The following is a 19,083-nucleotide window of genomic DNA, read 5'->3' as shown; positions in this document are numbered from 1 at the left end:
TTGGCTTGTCGTTTTGTTGCAATGCGACATCTGGCTCTGCTTTGGCCACCGCTGATCAACCCCCTTTGGCTCTATTGCCGACCGGCCCACCACATCATCGCATGCCCGACGCGCATCTCAACCGCGATCATCAACAGTGAAAGGTCACGAAGTGAGATAAAACTCTAAAACTCAGCATGGACATGTACAATCCCAAGGCCCACTTGATACAGGAAATGTCAAAGATTCCTGACACGAGGACACATGCCAACGTCTCTCCACAGACATCAAACTGTCTTTGGTCGTTCGAGCCTTCACCTCTACATATCATCATGACTGGAAACGGTGAGCAGCTCCCGAAACAAAGCCTGGCTGAGCCAAAGCTAGTGTTTCCTCCGGACACGATAATGTTCTGGCAGTGCAGTCCGTGATCGACATTATTGGCGCACGAAGACCACCGTGGTACACACCCAAACGCCCATCAATTGTCATTCCTGTCCTCCTCTGCGAGAACTTGTTGGTGTTGGGCACCGTCGCGCACCTTGAAAGAAGGGTGGACTTCCCGTAGCGAGAAAGCTTGAGCTCCAGCCCTCATCTCAAAGGTATGGGCACCACCAGCCGGGCTGAGTACATTGGCACGCGTCAGGGTTTGTACTTCCAGCGCTAAAAACCAGCTCAGTCAATCAATATCACGAACCCCGGCTCACGTGGACCCATCGTACTTGTACAGGCGACTTGACAGCACGGTATTCCGTCGCTGGTGTTTGTTAGAATTTGCGCCGTCCCACTGAACCACACTCTTTTTGGGGCGAGTCTCCAAAAATCAAAGTTTCCCCTTGAAATAGTACGGCAAGGTTGTGGCTCAAGCCACCGAGCTCTATCTAGCCGCGAACTGAGCAATAACAATGCGTTCAACTTGGAAAATCCTCACCAACCCGGATCCGCGTCAAAGTTTGTCCAAGGGCGCCAGCTAGATGGAACTACTAGTCCAACAGGTGCCGATATCACACGAAAAGATGCGTCTTTGTGGAAGCAGGCAGTTTTCTGGCAGTCTGCTACTCCGTACATACCACTCTTCTGTCTGTGTAATGCAAATCAATCGAACAAAGTCCACGGCTTCTTCCCCATTTGTACAAGGCTCTCGCCGGGAAATCTCATGGGAGCTCCGACTGTCTGCTCAAAGACAGCAAGACTCTCCTCGCTGTGAGCTTGCCCAGACTCAACGAGCCCAGTTGTCTCTGTCTGCTCGTCCGTCAGAGGCACCTGGATGATGACTCCACATTCCCAGTTTCGACAGTTGAGCTTAGGCTGCCTGGTCGATCTGTCCTCAACGAGTTTTCCCCTGTTTTAACAGAGACATTGTATATGTGTCAGCTTGTAACAATCCCTGACTGATGATTCAAGAACCAACAAAGACAAATGGAGACTTGGATAGAGAAGGGTTGTAGACTCACCAAGCACTCTCAGACAAGTTCGCGCTTCCCAAATAGACCCAGGGCCGTTGTGGCTGTAAAATGGACCTGCTGTGTTCGTGTGAAGACGAATGCGGTACCGCTGTGCCAGCCAGTGTAGCAAGAGTAGGTCTGACATACAGGATCTACAAAGTGACAAGAAAACAATCAGCCATCAATTTTCTCCGAGTTGAGAGCGAGAATACTCCGCTGGGCGAAGTATCGCATCCCGCTGGACCTGCCGAGGAACACCGGCATGCGTAAGTGAGGAAATGTCAGTCGGCCAAGGCTCAAGGGGCATTGTTTCGGATCACCGTAGGGATATCAGTTCAGTACTTACTTTGTTGTGCATCAGCAATCCCTCGCGTAAACTAATGCAGTCGCGCAAGTTGGACTGTGGAAAAGACTGCTGCGCCCACCATTTGCCCGAGAAACAGATGGTGCCCGCATTTTGCATGCCTCCTTTGGAAGTCCGTACCGTCGTGTCGCTAGGGTAGTATATCCGAAAATTCCTCCTCCATGCATCTTCCTCCTGTTTCTCCTTCCCCCTTGCACCGTCCAGCAGGCCTGCTGGGTTGTCCCTCGCTTCGGAGCGAGATGTCGAAGATGATGACGACATCGACGCAGCGGCGAGACCAAAACTTGAAATGTCACCCTGTGCCGCCCAGTAGACATTACGCATGAATGCTTCGTTCAGATTGCCTAGCGAGGACGTGACGTAGTCGAGCTGAAGGTCTCGACAGGTCGCGAGACCCAGCTGCGCCACTGCATTGGCAAGTCCTGGCAAGCCCGTACTCTGGATGACTTGCCGGTTCGTGTGCGCACCACCCAAGGTATGCACGAAGGCGAGGTGTGAGGCGCGATCGAAATCGAACTTGGACAGTTTTGTGAGGACGTCGTCGGGCACCGTCTGGGCCTTGAGGAAGGCTCTCAGCGATGTCTCGAACTGCGTCCTCGTGTCTACCCCTGGTGACTTTAACGGCAAATCAATCAGGAATACAGTGTTCTCCATGAAGGAGCCGACTCCCCAGTCGAAGCCGACGAGATTGGCCGTCGGAATAACAACGCGGCATCTCTTAGACCAGTCCTGCTCCTTCGTTTCTCCATCCCCCAAGCGTGTCGTCACCCCGAGCGGCGGTGCCAGTGCAGGTTTAAGCTCGTCACGGTAGAAGAGAAGCATGAGCTTGCTGTGCATACAATTGGTGATTCCTTCCACTGGCGGAAAGGTAATGCGGACATTGTTTAAGCCGCTGAAGTCGGACGTGATGGACGTGCGTTGCGAGGCGGATTTGCCGTGCATGACGAGCTGGAACTTTGTGCGTTTGGTGTCAAAGTGTGGAAAGAGCCAGTCAAAGTCCCAGATGAAAGATGAGAGCAGAGCTGATTCAAGAGATGTGGATGGGGAAACAAGTTGGTCAAAAGAGATGGTGCCGATGGACGATACATTGCTTGAGTCGGCGAGGGCCGTCTTGAAGATCTTACCTTCTGGGAAGAGCTGTGGTGTAGTTGAAGGAGCAGATGAGTGGTTGCGAATGGATGATGCTGATGTGCTTGGAATGCCTTGTCCTGCTGCATTGCGGTTCACACCTATCGGACGAGATATTGATGTCTCTTGAGTACCTGTTCTATGCGCTCGTCGTTGTGAAGGAGGAGGTGAGATTTTTGTTTTTCGAGTTTCTGACGAGGCGTTTTGGTCAAGGCGGAGTGTCTTTGAGTCCTTGCCGTTGACACTGTTCATGTCACCCTCGCGCTTGCGCTTGAGTCTTGCGAGTCGTTCCTCTTCCATCTGTTTGCGGTTCAGAGCGAGAATGCTAAACCCCGACTTTTTAGTTGATGCGTCGCGGTCCAGGGGTTTTGTGTTTGTCTTCAAGGTAGAACCTGCAATGGAGTCGGGCTCTGGGGTGGATGTTACCAGAGTATCCGACGACGTTGTTGCTATCGCTATGGTATCTGATGATTTTTCCATGCCACCTTCTGCGTGTTGTACAGCCGCGTCTATGCCATTTATCTTAGTCTCTTTGCTCTTTTCTCGTCTTCGTTCTGGCTTGGCGGTCAGGATGCCTCTTTGGTCGTTGCCTTTTGGAGAGCTACAGCTGGCACTACTGTTAGGTCCACCCACGGCATCTGTATCTAATAGAGACAGTGCGATGGCTTTTTTGAGGTCTTCATCTTCAGATTCTGTTTTACTGCTGTTCTTCTCGCTCGGGCTATCGTTACCAGCGTTCTGTGCCGTTGAGTCCCGCAAAGAAAGTGCAATCGCGCGTCGCCAGTCTTCGTCATCTTCATCAGACAGCTGTGACAGATCGATCGTGGTGGTATGTTTGCTGTTCGTCCCATCTTCCTCCCGATTTTGATGCGCCCGTCGGTCTGATTCTGCATTTGAACTCGAACCTGGCAGCACCCGAAATCCTTTACTATCGCTATCACTTCCAGCTTCGGTGTGACTTCCACTGCTGTCGTCCTCATCAATGATGTCCACGATCACAGGTTTTTGAGTCTTTGAACCAACAATCCCAGCGGTTGTGGAAACTGCTGGATTCGCACTATCGCCACCATTCCCACTCGACGAGCCACTCAAATCGTTGTCGGATGTTTCTTGCCTACCTGGCAAGAGACACCTCGGAGACCGATCTGTCGGAAACAGACTTCGCATTGCGCTCATCGGATCTCCGTGCGACGGGGTGATGATGCTGCTGTGAACTGGTTCATTTCCAAGGGGGTTGAGGTGATCGAAAACTTCTTCATCGCTCTCACTGTCTGACACAAGGTCTACCAGTCCCGGCTGATCGTTTTCTGGCTCCATGACCACGGTTGGCGTGGTTGAGATACGGAGGTAACAGCGAGAGGATTTCTCAGCGTGTCTGAGGCTGGAGGATTGAATGGATGGAAAGGCGGTAGTAGAAGAAGACAACGCTGGGATGTGTTGCAGTATCAATGCAGGTGATTCAATAATGGGGTATGATGCGTTGATAGCAAACACGCATTTATCCTTTGATAAAGAGTGATTTTGAATCTTGAATGAAAGGGAAGCGATAACGTCGGACTCGCACGGCTGTGGCAAGAAGGAGTATTTTTTAAAGATATGAGTAGGAAGTAGTTGCGGATGGGTGAAGACAGAGCCTTGTATCCAATTCGACATAAGATGAACGGCAAGCTCTGAGCGCCGAGTACTTGTCAATGATGTCGTCTGTGAAGGGTATAGTATGTGCATGTGTGTTCCACACATTCAAGTAGCTACATGCATCAGAGCAAGGCGTCGGTTCTTGACCCTTCGTTGACCACAACGGGAGTACCTGGGATGAGAAGCAGTTGTCCAGCCTGTTCAATATCAAATCAACACAAACTGTGCCAAGAGGACCGCTGATGTGAGAAAGAATGTCAATGTGATGGCCGTTCAGCGCAGAACTCAAGTTGACGCAGAATGCAAATTGGAAGGGCGTACGAGGCCCAGAATAAAGATCGTGCTGTTTATGCGACTCTTCCTTCCAGCACGGGTGTTGGATCGATGAAGAGGTGTTTGTTTGCTAAGAGCATGGATGGTCGACGCACGCCGGACTGCCGCACGCTCAAGGAATCATTGCTGAGTCTCTGCCCCAGCTATATTTTGGCACGATTGCTTGGATCACTGCAACAAGCGTTCCTGTAGAACGTGTCCTAATTTCTCACTTGAAGATTATGTTGTTCCTTTGATTTTGGATAATAAACGGCAGCCTTAAGTCAATCCCATCCATCCGGCTCACGTGTTTTCGTGTCTCCGGCGCGTTTAGTGTAACTTGACGTGACATATGCACCGGTTCTCGATATGTTGAACAACCTAAAGCTGACAAGGCTGACACTAAAAGACTCTGCAAATAACTAGGTCTACAGAGATAGTACGTGAGCGTCATGATTCAATTCGTGCTAAAGTATCGATCGCAAAGGCAGGAAGCGGACAGCACCTCCGGGTCGATCGCTAAGAGCCTTTGAACGTCCGACATGTTCTTCGGCCGGGAGGGTTCACTAGCAACCTTCACCACATTCAACGCCTTCTAGTGCCTCCAAATCCCGTGCTTGTATGACGAGTCGACGAGGGACTCGCGCTTTCAGTTCCAGATCCCCACGACGACTGCCTAGGCACGGCACCTGTTCCATTCCCGCGACCAAACCAACCACCTTGGTTGTTATTATCATTGCGGCCTCCGAGCCAGAGGTCGTCTCTCCTTCTACCGAACCATCCGGTGTCTCTTCGCCGTGGCTCGGGATCTGTCTGAGTACCTCTCGAAGCGAGGAAGGCTGCAGCAGCACCGGCGGCAGTTCCCGTCCAAAAACCTGGTCGCCAACCTTCTGCCTGGCGAGGTTGTGCACGTCCTGTAGAGCTTGGTCCGGCGCTCGAACTGGATGTCCACGTAGGTTTCTTGGGACGTGGAGGACGAGGCTCGTAAGGTGGAGGGGGGTCATGATCATCGCCGCCACCTCCTCCTCCTCCAAAGCCACCATCTCCGCCGCGTCGCGGTGGTCGTCTCGGAGGAGCCTGGTCTCTCCACGCCCTCCAAAAACGATAGATGATGATGAGTAGCACAACGAAAAATACAATCATGAATGCCGAAGCTGCTAGGGTTGACGCCGTTGTATGCTCGTTCATGAAGTCCGAACCAAAGTTTTTGGCCGAACCGTATTTCTCTTCCCCTTTCTCGGTAAGCAGCAGTCTGTATTCAACACCGCAGCTACCTTTTAAAACGTAAGGGTCGTCACTGCTCTCGTAGCCCTCACAAATTACATCTGTGCTGCCCAGTTTAAAATCTTCCGGCAAGGACGCCTTGCAGCTCCATTGGACGTTGTTTTCATCGTAATCGACACCTTCGTTTACACAGCGTATCACATCGACGGTGTACAGACTGCAGATCTTCGACGGCCCGACGCATTGTAACTGAGGCACGGCTGGAACACGGCGGGACGAAGTCTGTTTACCAGCCCGGACGGTGAGCGCAGAGACTTTGGAGAGCAGGACCGCATCGCGAGGGACTTTCTTGGGATTTGTGAGTCGCGCCGAGAATGCTGAGCCTGTGAAAAGCCAGGTTAAGAGAATGAGAAGTCTCATCGTCAGGGATTGTTTCGGGTATCACGGTTGAACGGGGAAGAGTTGGACTCGGAGCATGCCAGGCACAAACCTGAGAATGTAATGAAGATATAGGTTTTAACGTTGCGAACGTTGCATCAAGTTCTCCCACCAGGCAGCTTCGCTAGACACAAGAAAGGTCCCTGGGAACACACTGGGTGACGAATCGACGACAAGTAGACACAGTGGCCATATGGATTTGAAAGTGATGGAACTTTTGTTGCCTGATTTTCTAGTTCAACTCCCCGCATTGGCTCGCGAGGCTCGTCACTCTTGACGAGGCTGAAACTCTCGTTTGCACTCTTAACTCCCTACAATAGCTATGCCTGCTCTTCGAGGTTGCAAATCTTATTTTCGTGCACTCTATACATCTATCTTCTCATCAAGACTTGGAATGACAGAGGGCATTTGTTGCCATCGCCCAAGGCCACAACAGGGCCTTTGTTCGTGCTGTGACCAGCTGCAGAGACTTAATCATGCTTGTCCCTTTTGGAAGTCGTTGGCTTCTGACCATCGCATGCTCTTTTAAATCCTGGAGTTCCTTTCCTCCGTCCGGACATGTCGGTTGATCACTCAGCCCTCAACAAGCACCGCGTTGCAGTCACCCCGAGCGTACCTCTGACCTTCATCCTATATCTGGCCGATTAATGTATCATATATTGAGTCGTCTTCCAAGTCCTTCGGTCGATTGATGACCGCATGTTCGAGGATGATCTGAGCGGCAGCATTGCTTCTGGGTTCAATGAGACATTCAAATGGTGCTGGTCCAAACACTGGAAAAGCGGCCGCTGTAGGTATCAGGAGTCAGCAGCTTTCTACACCGACTGTAAAGGTAAGACAAAACTTACAGTAGCCAGGGCCCGGAAGCTTCTTAGCTGGCCGAATGTCAAAGGCCCAAAGAATTCGACTGATCATGATGAAGAGGCTGGCGTCTGCCACATGCCGCCCAGGACATTCTCGCCGTCCAGCGGAAAAGGCAAAATGTGGTCCGGCAAGGTTCAATTCTGGCTTCGCCCTCGGGTCCTTGGGATCAAGGTATCTCTCCGGTATGAGTTTATCGGGTTGTGGGAAATACCGCGGGCTTTGGTGGATAGCATAAGCGTTCGCGATGATCACGGCACCCTTGGGAATATTCTTCTCTCGATACACGTCGTCCTCACTCGTGGAATGCAAGAACGCCATTGGCGTCGCCGTGGCCCATCGATGCAGTTCCTGGATCAGGGCAGTTGTGTACGGTAGCTTCGGCTGATCTTCCCAGCTAGGCAAGCGATCGGCGCCGACCACTTTGTCGATTTCATCCTGGGCTCTAACAATGGCATCAGGGTTGAGTACTGCGGCTTTGAAAAACCACTGCAGAGTTGTAGCTGTCGTCTCTGTACCGGCAGTGATCATTTCGGCAATGAGGTGGGAATATTCGACCTCGTCAAAATGTTTGGTTTTATCGGTTAACAGCCGCGTAACGAAGCAGTCGGGCGCCGTGCCATTCTTGACACGCTCTTTCATCTGCTCGTGGAAGACTAGGAAGAATGGCATGATTTGATTTCGGACGGCGAGAGCTTGCTTCCGCCATGGAGCCAAAGCGTCTGGCAAGTAGTCGAGGATGGGAATCCAATCAACTAGCCAGGCTCCTGGGCGAATGTTGGCAAAGAACAGTTGCATCCTTTTGCCGATTGATTGTGGGATGACCGCATCTGGCTTTTCAAATCGGCAGGATAATCTGCCAAAAGTATCAGTATACTTATTCGCGCGCAGGAACAGAGAGAAGGGCCACGCACAACAAACTAAACGTTATGCTACCCGAGAATCTCGATACTTCCTCCCAGAATTCTTTTGGTTCTTCAAGTAAGTTCTTCAACGTGCGCCGGCTCTCGTATTCCTGGAAGGGGATGAAGAGCTTTGCAGTCTGCATCCCTAGTAGACTGTGGATCACCCGCCTATGTTCCTGGGTAGAGGATCAGCATTATACTCCATACGGTTGATCAGTATCAGACATACACGCCAATTCTCTCCATACGGCATGTTCACGATTCGTGCTTCTTGTGTGATCAATTTTGCCTGGCTGGAAGCCTTGGGCCTGGAGCTATACTTTTGCCCCCGTTTGACGAAGAGGTCATTGATGGCTTCTGGGCTACTCAGCACGATATATGGAGTCCTGCCAATCTTGTAGGAGAAGAAGTCCCCATACTGGCTCGCCCATTTTGTGAGCTTGAAGTGCACAGGCCCGTCACCCAGATCGAAGATGTTGCCAAAAAAGGGGAGTCCAGGAGGGCCTTTGGGAAGATTGTAGGTACGACTCGAGAAGTTGTATAGAAGGACAAAGATGAAAAGAAACACGACAAGGTACAAGGCGTACCTAGTGCTGACCGGATCCATGTCGTTGATGTACATATGGCAGCATTCAGAAGGATGAATATGTAGGTAGGTTTGTCTGCCATATCTGGGCGAGTAGCAGGGCTTTGTATATCTGCTTACCACGTCTCCCCACAACTTGATCGATGTATAAAACGCCGGTATGGGCTAAAGCAATTGTACACATCCGTTCCCCGTACTGCGGACAATAAGGAAGCCCCATGTCTACGACAATCGCAGCAGTTGCGCGATATGTTCGGGGCTCCGCATTTTAGTTATAAGTCCGCGAAACACCGGCCTGGGTCGTACGTGGACTTTGGCGTCAGACCATCGTCAGGAATCACAGGTAGCCCGTTATATGCCGGGACGTCGAAGGTCGTTGCTGGGCACGAAAAAGGCTACCTAGAGAAGTGAATAACGTATAGCCTCAAAGTTAGCATCCAACAATACCCGACCACACGATTCATCCTAGATTTTCCTCGCGACACTTCCAACCATGAAAGAAGCGTTTGTGTCTCCTGATCTGTCTGTGACGATCAGAGAGAGTGCCATTCCCGAACCTGGGCCTGCGGAAATTCTCGTCAAGGTTATATGCTCCGGATGTAATCCCAAGGACTGGAAGTATCCAGCCTACTCGGGCGCAACCGTGAACTCGGGCGATGATGTAGCCGGGGAGGTTGTGAGAGTTGGCGGTGATGTATACGAGTTCAGAGCCGGTGACCGAGTGGCTGGCATGCACATCATGCGCACACGAGGAGGCTCTTTTGCAGAATATGCAATCCTACCCGCGTCGACAACGTTTCACCTACCAAACACTGTTTCCTTTGAGGAAGTAAGTATGCCCACAGTCGTGGGTCGGCGAATACAAACTGAGCATGAGACAGGCCGCAACGATTCCACTTGCAGCTCTTACTGCCTCCGTTGCCTTATACCACAATTTGAGACTGCCATATCCGTGGGAGCAATCAACGAAAAGGACTCCCGTGCTCATCTACGGCGGTACCAGCGCAATAGGGACATTCGCCATCAAACTTGCCCTTCGTTCAAACATCCATCCTCTCATTATAGTTGCTGGACAAAGCCGTGATACCCTAGGCAAGCTCCTTCAGGAGTCTCAGGGAGATGCCATAATCGACTACCGAGAAGGGCCCAGTGCGGTTGCAGAGAATATGCAAAAAGCTCTGAAGGCAGCCAACGCCGGACCTGCTTACCATGCCTTTGACGCCATCTCAGAGGGAGGTAGTTTTCAGACTTTGAGCAAGGTATTAGCACCGCAAGGCCACATAACGGTTGTTCTCCCCGAGGCCGACTATAGCTCAATTCCTTCGCCAATTACAACATCACTCACCTACGTTGGTGTTGTCCATACTGGTGCACCGGCCTTGTCTGCCCTCAAGGGAATAAATTCTGTTGCAGAAGGTGATGGGAAAGACGTGGGGTTTATCTTCTCGAGACTGTTCGGGAGAGGTTTGGCAGAAGGGTGGTTTTCACCACATGCACACAGAATGGTGCCACGCGGTTTGGACGGCCTTAGCGACGCTCTTCAAAGTCTCAAGGGCGGAAAAGCAAGGGCTGTGAAGTATATCATTAGGCCTCAAGATACGGTGAAACAATGAGAACGACTGTCCATATAAGATATAGCTTAGTTCTCTGCTAGATCTGAGCTCGTACTGACTCGAGCTAGAACTATGAATCCTCATCATCGGACAGTAGGCTGTGTGCAGCAAGTTTTACAGTCTGTTATCTTCATCATTAGATCCCTTTGATTCCTACCAGGCCCGTCTGTCATATGAATAGTCGTCGATGATTCATGATAGTTCGCTAGCATGTAGAATAGATGGTCAAAGAACTTGGGCAGCATTGACATGGCTCCTCTGCGCCGCATGGTCGCCGTAGAAGTCGCATACCAGCGGAGAAACATCGTAAAGACTATAGTATTCAAGAATGGTTATGCTGGTCAAATTTGAGATAGTTGAGGGCCCTTGTACCATTTGGAGCTTGTCTAGAGGCCTGCGCCAAGTTGATAGAGATAAGCTTATATCGATCCAAGTGCGTGACGGTTTACTCGATCAGACCGGGGAGAGATCCCAAGTGATTGGCCCCTCTTTTTGGGGGTACACGGCATACCACGGCCTTTGACAGTGCTGAGGTCCATCGGGGCGCTCTTAGTGGCCTGCACTCCCAAAGCCGGGCGATCGAGTCACAAGCGAAAATGCCTTGATTACGGACGACGGTTGATTTCTACCCTCCAGTGTGACCCTCCACAAAGGGTTTGAAAGCCGCGTTACAAGGTCCTCCCTGCAGTGTCGGACAAACACTGGAATGGCATCTACCAGTTTTCCAAAAGTACCTCGAGCGTCCCTGTACTCATGGCTTTCTCCCTTTGAAATCGACATCGATGATTTCGACAGTGCGTTTGGAGTGCGTGGAGGCCAAACAATGCTATTGCGTGGAAGCTTGCAATGACATTGAAAGGCGCCGCAGTGGCCATTCACCTCGATTCGCACGAGAACGAGCGCAGACCAGTTGCAAGAGGTATCAGAAAGCGGGACAATCGAGGACTACGTCGGAAGGCATATCGATACCAGTGACGGTGAGAACCGACATATCAGCATAGAAATGGGCTGGAGGTCGATCGCCAGAGGCAGGGCCGAAACCGAAGGAATAGAGCATATACAGGTTTGGATTTCTCGGAGGAGAGGTCGGTGGTGTAGATGCTAAAGCAACTGGCCAATTTGAGGACTGACACATAACTTCTGAAGGGTCTTTGGCCATGAGTTCTGATCCTTGTTGTTGACTGGAGCATTTTGTTCTACCATGGTAGACAGCAACGGTGACAGTAGTGTTTGGTTGAGCTCGTGGCAAGTGCTTTCCAGAATGTTGAGATGTCGCTCAAGACAATTAGAAGCGGTAGAGTCCTTAGCAGTATTTGTCTCAAAGTACGGGTACATCCCCTTCTTCACGGAAGATGCCTGGGTTTATCTGCAATCGGATTGTAGCTTACGAGTACAAGCGAGTCTCACCAGGCTGGCTCCGCCTGCGCCACTAGGATCGAGCCGGGGAATCGGACATCTCACACTTGGTGCTCTTTTGTTCCCCCGCAGTCCCCGGGCGTCTCATCCTGGGCTAAAATCCCCCTTCCCTTTTGATCCTTCTCACCTGCTTCCCTCCCACAGCGCCAGCCCGGCGGCAATATGAAAGATAGTGCTATCGTTGAAATTCAGACCATGTCAGACTCTATGACGTTTGAGCAGTGGTCGAGGGAAATTGCCGCTTCGTCCGGCTTGGTGTCTTTGCCCGAAGGCGTCCGAGCCACGATTCTCCCACACCGAGCCTGTGAATCTTGCAAGAAGTACCTTCTGAAAGGAAAATGACCCATCGGGTTGGCACGCTACTAATTCATTCGCAGGAAAAAGACAAAATGTGACATGCAGCGTCCCATCTGTTCACTTTGCCGCCGCACCAGGCAGCTTTGCGTATTCCCAACTGAGCGAAAGCGCCCTCGTCCTGGGACACAGTATGAATCTTCGAGGAAACGCAACCGTCTTGATGCTGAGCCACACGCGACGCAACTTTCAGTCGGATTCCAGGGTAGGCAGCTCCCGAAAGGTGTGTCCTATACTAAAAGAAAGACTGATAAATTAGCATCAGGCCCTAAAAGTAATTCTTCAAGTGACAGTCAGCGTGTCGAACACAATGAGATAGCTACTAACGAAGCGCTGCGACCTCAACCTGAAAGCAGGAATGTCGAATCATGGACTCTCGGTCCGGAAGACTATGGACATCAAGATCTAGCTCAGCCGACACCAGGCTTTTCCGACTTCTGTGGTTTGGACCGGAGATCAATCAACACTCCAACAGGATCGCTGGGGCATCTGCCAGAGAGCTACGTTCTTCCCGACGACTTATTAGCCGGATTTCTGTGGCAATCCCCAGAGAGCGACCTTTTGGCTCCGAGCAACTGTGAGGTACCTGCTCCAAAGTCGGACTACAACTGTGTTCTAATGCCTGGTGCTCGGATTGCGAAACACTCAATAATGGATAGCACAAACTCGAATGAAGATGCTGGATTTGCAAATGGCGACGACCATGCAGAGAAGAGTATCACATTGATCGTCTCCGCATCTACTGCTCGTTCTCTGTACGTACGCGGTTCTATTCGAATAGTTCCTAGAGGCGGTGTCAAGCATAAGCAGGGGCAAGGGCTAATTGATCCTAGAATCGAGACCTACTTCGAAGACGTACATGCTTGTTTCCCAATCATCCACCAGCCGACCTTCAGGGCATCCTTACCAGACCTCCTGGGAACTGGACAACAGCAGCCAAGGCTGCCTCTTGACCAGGGATTGTTGATTTACAGCATGATGGCTTTGTCTTCTAGATTCTCACGCCTACCCGAGTTCCGCGATGTCCCTCTGACCCAGCGCGGTCGTGGCTTTGCCCACCAGTCAGGCAAAATTATCAGTCAACTTTTGATGGAATCAGAGCTCGATAAAGCTTCACTCACTTTTCTACACGGATGCAGTCTTGCCGCGGCCTACTGGCTTGCCTGTGCGCCAAATGGAAAATCATGGTTTCTTGTCGGAATTTGCGTGCGCATGGCTTACGGCCTCTCACTCCACACCACAGATGTTGACCTCCGAGACTCAGAAGCACAGTCTCTCACTTCCACCGAATGGGCCAGGCGAGAATCGCTGCGGCGGGCGTGGTGGATGGTGGTTGAATGCGACAATTTCGCTTCGGTTCTCCGGTGCCGACCTTTGAGCATTGATCGCTCCCGAATGCACGTATTGCTCCCGTGTAACGATGAATTCTGGTTTTCAGAGACACCATGCACGTCAGCGTTTTTGGACAACGACGCCCAACGATCCTGGAAGGACCTAAAGTGCTCTTCCAATAAGAATCCTCACGCGTGGTATCTTCTGGTCAACCAGCTGATGATTCGAGGTCATGAGATGTCTCTGAACTCTAGAAGGTCTATAACAGACCAGAAGAACCTTCGAAATTTGATACAAGCAGTCGACATGGGTCTGCCCGAAGAGTTCAGCCGTACCCGACATTCAGCAGCTACGTTTGAAGAGGGATCAATAGACCATGACAACTGGGTCGTTGCTTTGCATCTGATGTTACAAGTGTACGTATTTTGCCGACGTCATGGCGTTACTATGGTTTTCTCTCGTGGCGTTCTTGACTCACACCTTCTAGTGCTCATGCATATATCTTTGAATCGGAGGAGCAGGAAGAGGATGAGGATGCTACTCTGGAGGGAGAAGATAAAAGTCCGGTTTCCTCTGAAAGCGGTCGCGGAAATCCTCCACATCACCCCTTCTTTGAAGGTGGTAAACGGCCGCCGTTACAAGTCGCGCCTCAAAAGTTTCGACCAACATTAAATGCCATGTTGCGCGTCATACGAACATGGCCTCCGGACTATTGCATAAACTGCCAGCCATGGATAGTCTGCGCCCTCATTGGACCCCAGGCTTCACACTTGCAAGCCACATTTTTTGCGCCGACTCCTTCTCGTGGAGCCCTCGAGAGAGACTTGATTCGTGAGACGATCGGGCGAATGGCCAAGTACTGGGATGTTGCCTCCGTAACACTCGGTAAGTTCATCTCTCTCTCTCTCTCTCTCTCTCCCTTACCATACCCTCGGAGACACGCTGATGACTCACCATGAATACTTCAGAGCTTATGGACACCTTGACCAGTTGGCTCAGCTCACGCTTGCAGTCCGATGATACTACCACCACTGCCACGACTCGTAGTCCTATCACAGATCTAGAACCTGACCACAAATTACGATGCTTGTTGCCTGTCTAGGGTCTTGTTCCGACTTCAGGCAACGATTTCATGTTTGTATTTTATATATCGATACGACTGGATGGTACGAGATTGGCAATTCTCAGTCCCTGACGTCGTGACGAACTTTGCTAGGACTCATAGCGAGGAACTCCTAAGTTGACTTTTTGCGTTCCAAATTGGATCTGCTGATCTCGACTTGATTTGATTCAGCTGTGTGTAACGTGGCGAGTCTGCGTTGCTTGAGTCGATCAATCCCTCAGATGACCCCAAGGTTATTGGCACAGGGCCGTGACGAACACCCGCGACTCGCACAACCCGCAGCAGCTGACCAAGACTTGACAAGGTGATTACTGCGTAAATGGTGTGATCATCATGTCTCGGAGTGGGTGTATTGCCTACGTCTCCAGGGGGACTCGGAAACACATCCGGGGTACTTACTACAAGTGGCGGTATTCAGAACGACGAGACCGTAAGCACCGAGCACCTTGTCCGTCACAGTTTCAAGGTCACACTATCAGGAACCCCCCGACACGCAGTAATTACTCCCCGACTGATGACTGTCACAGTTCCTGCAATCGGAATGCCGCAGTTCGGCCTTCCAGCTCGACAGGGCCGAGCTACCACTCAGCTGTTAACGTGACATAGTCCCAATCGTCACCCAAGAGAAAGGGGGGGAGAAGCGAGAGAGAGAGAGAGAGAGAGAGAGAGAGAGAGAGAGAGAGAGAGAGATCGTCATTGCGTCACGCCGCGTGCGCGTGTATCCTTTTCCAGGCGCGGCTAACCTCAAACAGCGTGGTGAGGATCGTCTCTGTTACCGCGACAAAATTGTAGGGGTTTGGAGGGTTGGTATGCGTGCTCGGTGGGAGAAGCAGTCGTGGAATGGTTACAGGGAACGAGATACCACAGCGTCACCAGGCTTTGAGAAACAAGAAGGACAGAACTCCCAAGGATCATCACCGCAAACCTGAGCCATTAATATATTCATTCATTTATTTATCCATTCATTCATTGCACAGACACCTACACTCTGGTACCGGGCAAATGCGGTGCCTTTCGAACCACATCCTCGCATGCGCAGCGTGGAACCCATGGGAGCACTTCAGACATAGCACCGTGAGCTTCGCCATGGTGGAATCCCACTGCCGCGCCTGCTCTGCCTTTTGCACCTCTCGGTCAACTCCTTGCTGTGGAGTCGCCGCCTCTTCAACTGCAATGGTGGGCACGCTGGAAACCCCGTTCGTTGACTCTTGGGCGGCAGGTACCGCGGTTTCCGCCGACGAATCTGTAGCCCCCGACTTCCTTGAGTTGACCTGAGAATGTGGTGACGATTTCGGCGCCGGTGACGAAGTAGTCGCTTTCAAATTCCCGGAGCTTTTGGTCGGTCCGATCGTTGTGTGCACGCTGTGCACGCTGCCGGACAGGCTGGCCCCAAGGTCGATGACGCCCCCTTTGCTGCCATTCAGCCTTGCCTCCAGTGGCCCATACCAGGGCAAATACGACTCATCCGGCATTCCAAGCCAAAGATCGCACACTCCGCAGCGTGGTAGATGTCTTCCGCACTTTGGACAGACGGTGCCAACCGCGGCAGCCTTCTCTCTGGTCAAGGGATGCTGTGGGGTTTCCACCATCTTGTGACCCGGTGAAGCCTCGTCGTTTGCGCCTGCGTTGTGGGCAATGCTTTGTGCACAAAAGCCGCAAACAAGTCGGACTTGTTGCTTGGCCGGCGGTATGAGCCGTCTCCCACTTTCGTCGACTGCTGCGTTCTGACACGCTATATCAAATCTGACACGATCGAACCGCAAGTTCCAGCCATTCATCATGTGTCTGTACACATCCTTCCAGCCGTCGAATCTGCGAACAATTTCGTCGTCATCTACATACCGTGGTACAGCTGGACAAAGGGCTAGCACTGCGGTTTGTAGGTCGCCGAATCGCCGGACGTAGCTGTTGAGAAGCCCAAACGCGTCACGAGTGCCAATGCCGGTGAGGATGATGCCTTCAACATCACCTTCATTCAAGACTTCTTTCGTTGCTCGTGAGATATACTCTGTGAGTTTGGAATCGTCAAGATGTCGCAGCGCTACGCACACTCGATACTTGAGTGGGAGGGAATCTTCAGCAACAACCTGAGACCAATCCCCCGTTATGACGTAGGCAAGGATCGCGCGAGCGTATGGATCGGTAAGCTCTTCGGCCAACGATGAGATGGTCTCCGCCCAGTCATCTTGTGCATCCGAGTCGTCACCAGACGTCGCCGCTGCGTCTACATTACGCATCTTCTTTGAAGCGCCCGCGATGGCCATTGCCAGCATCTTGTGGGATTGGTTCGAACCCTTTCCACGCAATGCTTTGTAGGCCAATTTACGCTCCAGGGAAAACATTGCAAGTGCCGCAGCTTTGGTATGCTGGTTCTGGGCCACAAGACGATTAGTTCTTGCCTCCAACTCTTCGTATGACCAGGCTAGCCCTATCGAATGTAAACACAGTTGCCTATTCGTTACATATTCTGACTTGCTGCTCTTGAGACTTGCAATGTTGAGTCGGCGGACAAGGTTTTCGATGATCTTGCCCGGTTTATTGGAGCATGGTCCCAGGGTTCTGTTCTTGGCATGTATATCCTCCATCCAGAGGGCATAGACTCCGACATATGCCAGATCGAAGTTGTCCTGCGTCATGTTTCCATTTTGAGCTATTCTGGAGGAATGCTCAATCCAACCCCAGAACGATTGTAACCAGTTCGAATCGGAAACGATGTCTTTGTTCTTGGTGGGGTTGAGTAGATAGCCAGCTTGACAGCGACCTCTTTGGATTGAGTTTAGAGCCAGAAGATCCTGAAGAGGGACATCTCTCTCGTAGTACCCAAGATCCGAGTACCACGCTTGGTTCTCCAAACTGGACATTTTCCTTGTGTCTGGAGCTTTTCCTTCCTGGCGAGACTGCTTGATCGTCCGTTTGAGTATATTCCTAGGTTGAGCTTTGCGTCGAATCTCTTCGATGGTCTTTCCGAGAGTCGATGCATCCAACAAAGATTGCTCGATAACCGTATCGCCCTTGCATAGAAAGTCAAGATTCCCAAGGACAACCGGCTCGGGTGGAGGATTTGTTGAAGAGACTCGAAGTCTCCCATCACCGGTGAGAGTCAGGATCTCGGGTTGACCAAGCTTTGACAACGTCGTCATGAAGTCAAATGATACAATTCGGGTCTTTTCATCCTGAAGAGAAGGATCGCCCGAGTGCTGCTTTGCGACTTCCTGGGCGCGATCAAGAAAAATATCTACAGGCGCACTGTTCTCCCAAGAGGTATCGTGCCCACCGTCTTGTTCCGCCTGGTGCGTTTCGTCCGAGGAGTCCTTGCTGATATCATAAACTTTCAGGTTTCCTGTACTGGAGAGGACGCCGAGATGGCCCCGACGAGCTTTCGAAAACCGTAGGCTCCAGATCGTGCCTGGGCTTTCGATAACGTTCTTCAATTCCAAAGAAGCATCTGGTTGCCCTGTCCCTGTATTTGAGCCTGCACCAAAACTCATGTGCGGCGTGTTGAGTCGACTGATCATTCGCCGGTCCCAAACGCATATTGACGGATCGCTAGTGGGATACCCTGAAGCAAAGTAATTTTCATCCAGCCAATCTACGGCCAAATTGTGAACGCAACGTGTGGCGAATTGTAGGCCATTTCCGACGGATGGCTCCCTGAGGTCGTACAGTCTAACAAACTGTCCCTTTACACCAGCCACCAAGAGCTGAGGGTCGTCATGAAAGAACTTTAAGCTGGTTATCGGTTCTCCACTAGCGAGTTTATGAAGTGGCTCCAAATAACTCTTTGAAAAGCCCTTCGCTCCAGGTGCGGGAAGTCGCTGATTGTAGTCCCAGACGTTCAGACAGAAGTCCGTTCGGACTTTATCCAATCCAGCCGCCAGCAAGGTGTGGCTGTTCAATGCGACAGCGTTACATAGTCGTTGGCTTCGTACCTGGAACGAAAGTGAGTCGTGGTAGCCCTCCGCGATGTTGATAAGAGTTGCTTCTCCGCCTGCCTGCCCGACAACCACGAGACCCTCGTTGACCGGATGCCAGTCGAAAGCGCGAAAGGCAGGGACTTTTGTTGAAGTGTGCACTGACTCATACTCGACAGACAGCTTAGTTTTCTTCGTAATGTTGCATAATTTGAATGATTTCCCCGTCACGTCGACATATAGAAAGCGCTGTGGCGTGCCTCGATGAGAGTTGCGCGAGAAACGGATCGCGGTCTCCATGCCGATTTCCGAGCTCTCAGGACTTGAAATGGTGCGCTCCTAACGCCCATGTAGACACTGAAGATGCCGGTCCATGTCTTTCTGATCTGTCGATTGGTTTGTTAACCTCAACGTGGCCGAAGAATAGATACATAGGATTGGGTATTCCTCGTCTCGC

The 19,083-nt window shown here is 51.4% G+C and overlaps 6 protein-coding genes across 6 annotated transcripts; 2 read left to right on the top strand and 4 right to left on the bottom strand.

The window, feature by feature from the left end:
• Window positions 1-1,074: 1,074 nt before the first annotated feature.
• On the bottom strand, window positions 1,075-4,233 carry PV08_05294 (uncharacterized protein; the record flags this gene model as incomplete). Its single annotated transcript, XM_016379638.1, has 3 exons — window positions 1,075-1,321; window positions 1,434-1,576; window positions 1,771-4,233. 3 exons carry the CDS (start codon window positions 4,231-4,233, stop codon window positions 1,075-1,077), a joined length of 2,853 nt encoding a protein of 950 aa, XP_016235465.1.
• A 1,215-nt stretch (window positions 4,234-5,448) lies between these two features.
• Window positions 5,449-6,507, bottom strand: PV08_05293 (uncharacterized protein; the record flags this gene model as incomplete). Its single annotated transcript, XM_016379637.1, has 1 exon — window positions 5,449-6,507. One exon carries the CDS (start codon window positions 6,505-6,507, stop codon window positions 5,449-5,451), a length of 1,059 nt encoding a protein of 352 aa, XP_016235464.1.
• A 648-nt stretch (window positions 6,508-7,155) lies between these two features.
• Window positions 7,156-8,898, bottom strand: PV08_05292 (uncharacterized protein; the record flags this gene model as incomplete). Its single annotated transcript, XM_016379636.1, has 4 exons — window positions 7,156-7,313; window positions 7,374-8,242; window positions 8,301-8,467; window positions 8,521-8,898. 4 exons carry the CDS (start codon window positions 8,896-8,898, stop codon window positions 7,156-7,158), a joined length of 1,572 nt encoding a protein of 523 aa, XP_016235463.1.
• A 472-nt stretch (window positions 8,899-9,370) lies between these two features.
• On the top strand, window positions 9,371-10,490 carry PV08_05291 (uncharacterized protein; the record flags this gene model as incomplete). Its single annotated transcript, XM_016379635.1, has 2 exons — window positions 9,371-9,706; window positions 9,759-10,490. 2 exons carry the CDS (start codon window positions 9,371-9,373, stop codon window positions 10,488-10,490), a joined length of 1,068 nt encoding a protein of 355 aa, XP_016235462.1.
• A 2,421-nt stretch (window positions 10,491-12,911) lies between these two features.
• On the top strand, window positions 12,912-14,694 carry PV08_05290 (uncharacterized protein; the record flags this gene model as incomplete). The annotated part of the gene is made up of 3 exons (XM_016379634.1): window positions 12,912-14,008; window positions 14,080-14,477; window positions 14,561-14,694. 3 exons carry the CDS (start codon window positions 12,912-12,914, stop codon window positions 14,692-14,694), a joined length of 1,629 nt encoding a protein of 542 aa, XP_016235461.1.
• A 983-nt stretch (window positions 14,695-15,677) lies between these two features.
• PV08_05289 (uncharacterized protein) lies at window positions 15,678-18,926 on the bottom strand (the record flags this gene model as incomplete). Its single annotated transcript, XM_016379633.1, has 1 exon — window positions 15,678-18,926. The coding sequence occupies one exon, from the start codon at window positions 18,924-18,926 to the stop codon at window positions 15,678-15,680; it is 3,249 nt and encodes a 1,082-aa protein (XP_016235460.1).
• Between the last annotated feature and the right edge of the window lie 157 nt (window positions 18,927-19,083).

Source organism: Exophiala spinifera, assembly GCF_000836115.1.
Source record: "Exophiala spinifera strain CBS 89968 unplaced genomic scaffold supercont1.4, whole genome shotgun sequence".
Lineage (NCBI taxonomy): Eukaryota > Fungi > Ascomycota > Eurotiomycetes > Chaetothyriales > Herpotrichiellaceae > Exophiala > Exophiala spinifera.
The sequence above is the reverse complement of the archived record's forward strand: the minus strand, read 5'-3'. Positions and strand labels throughout refer to the sequence as shown.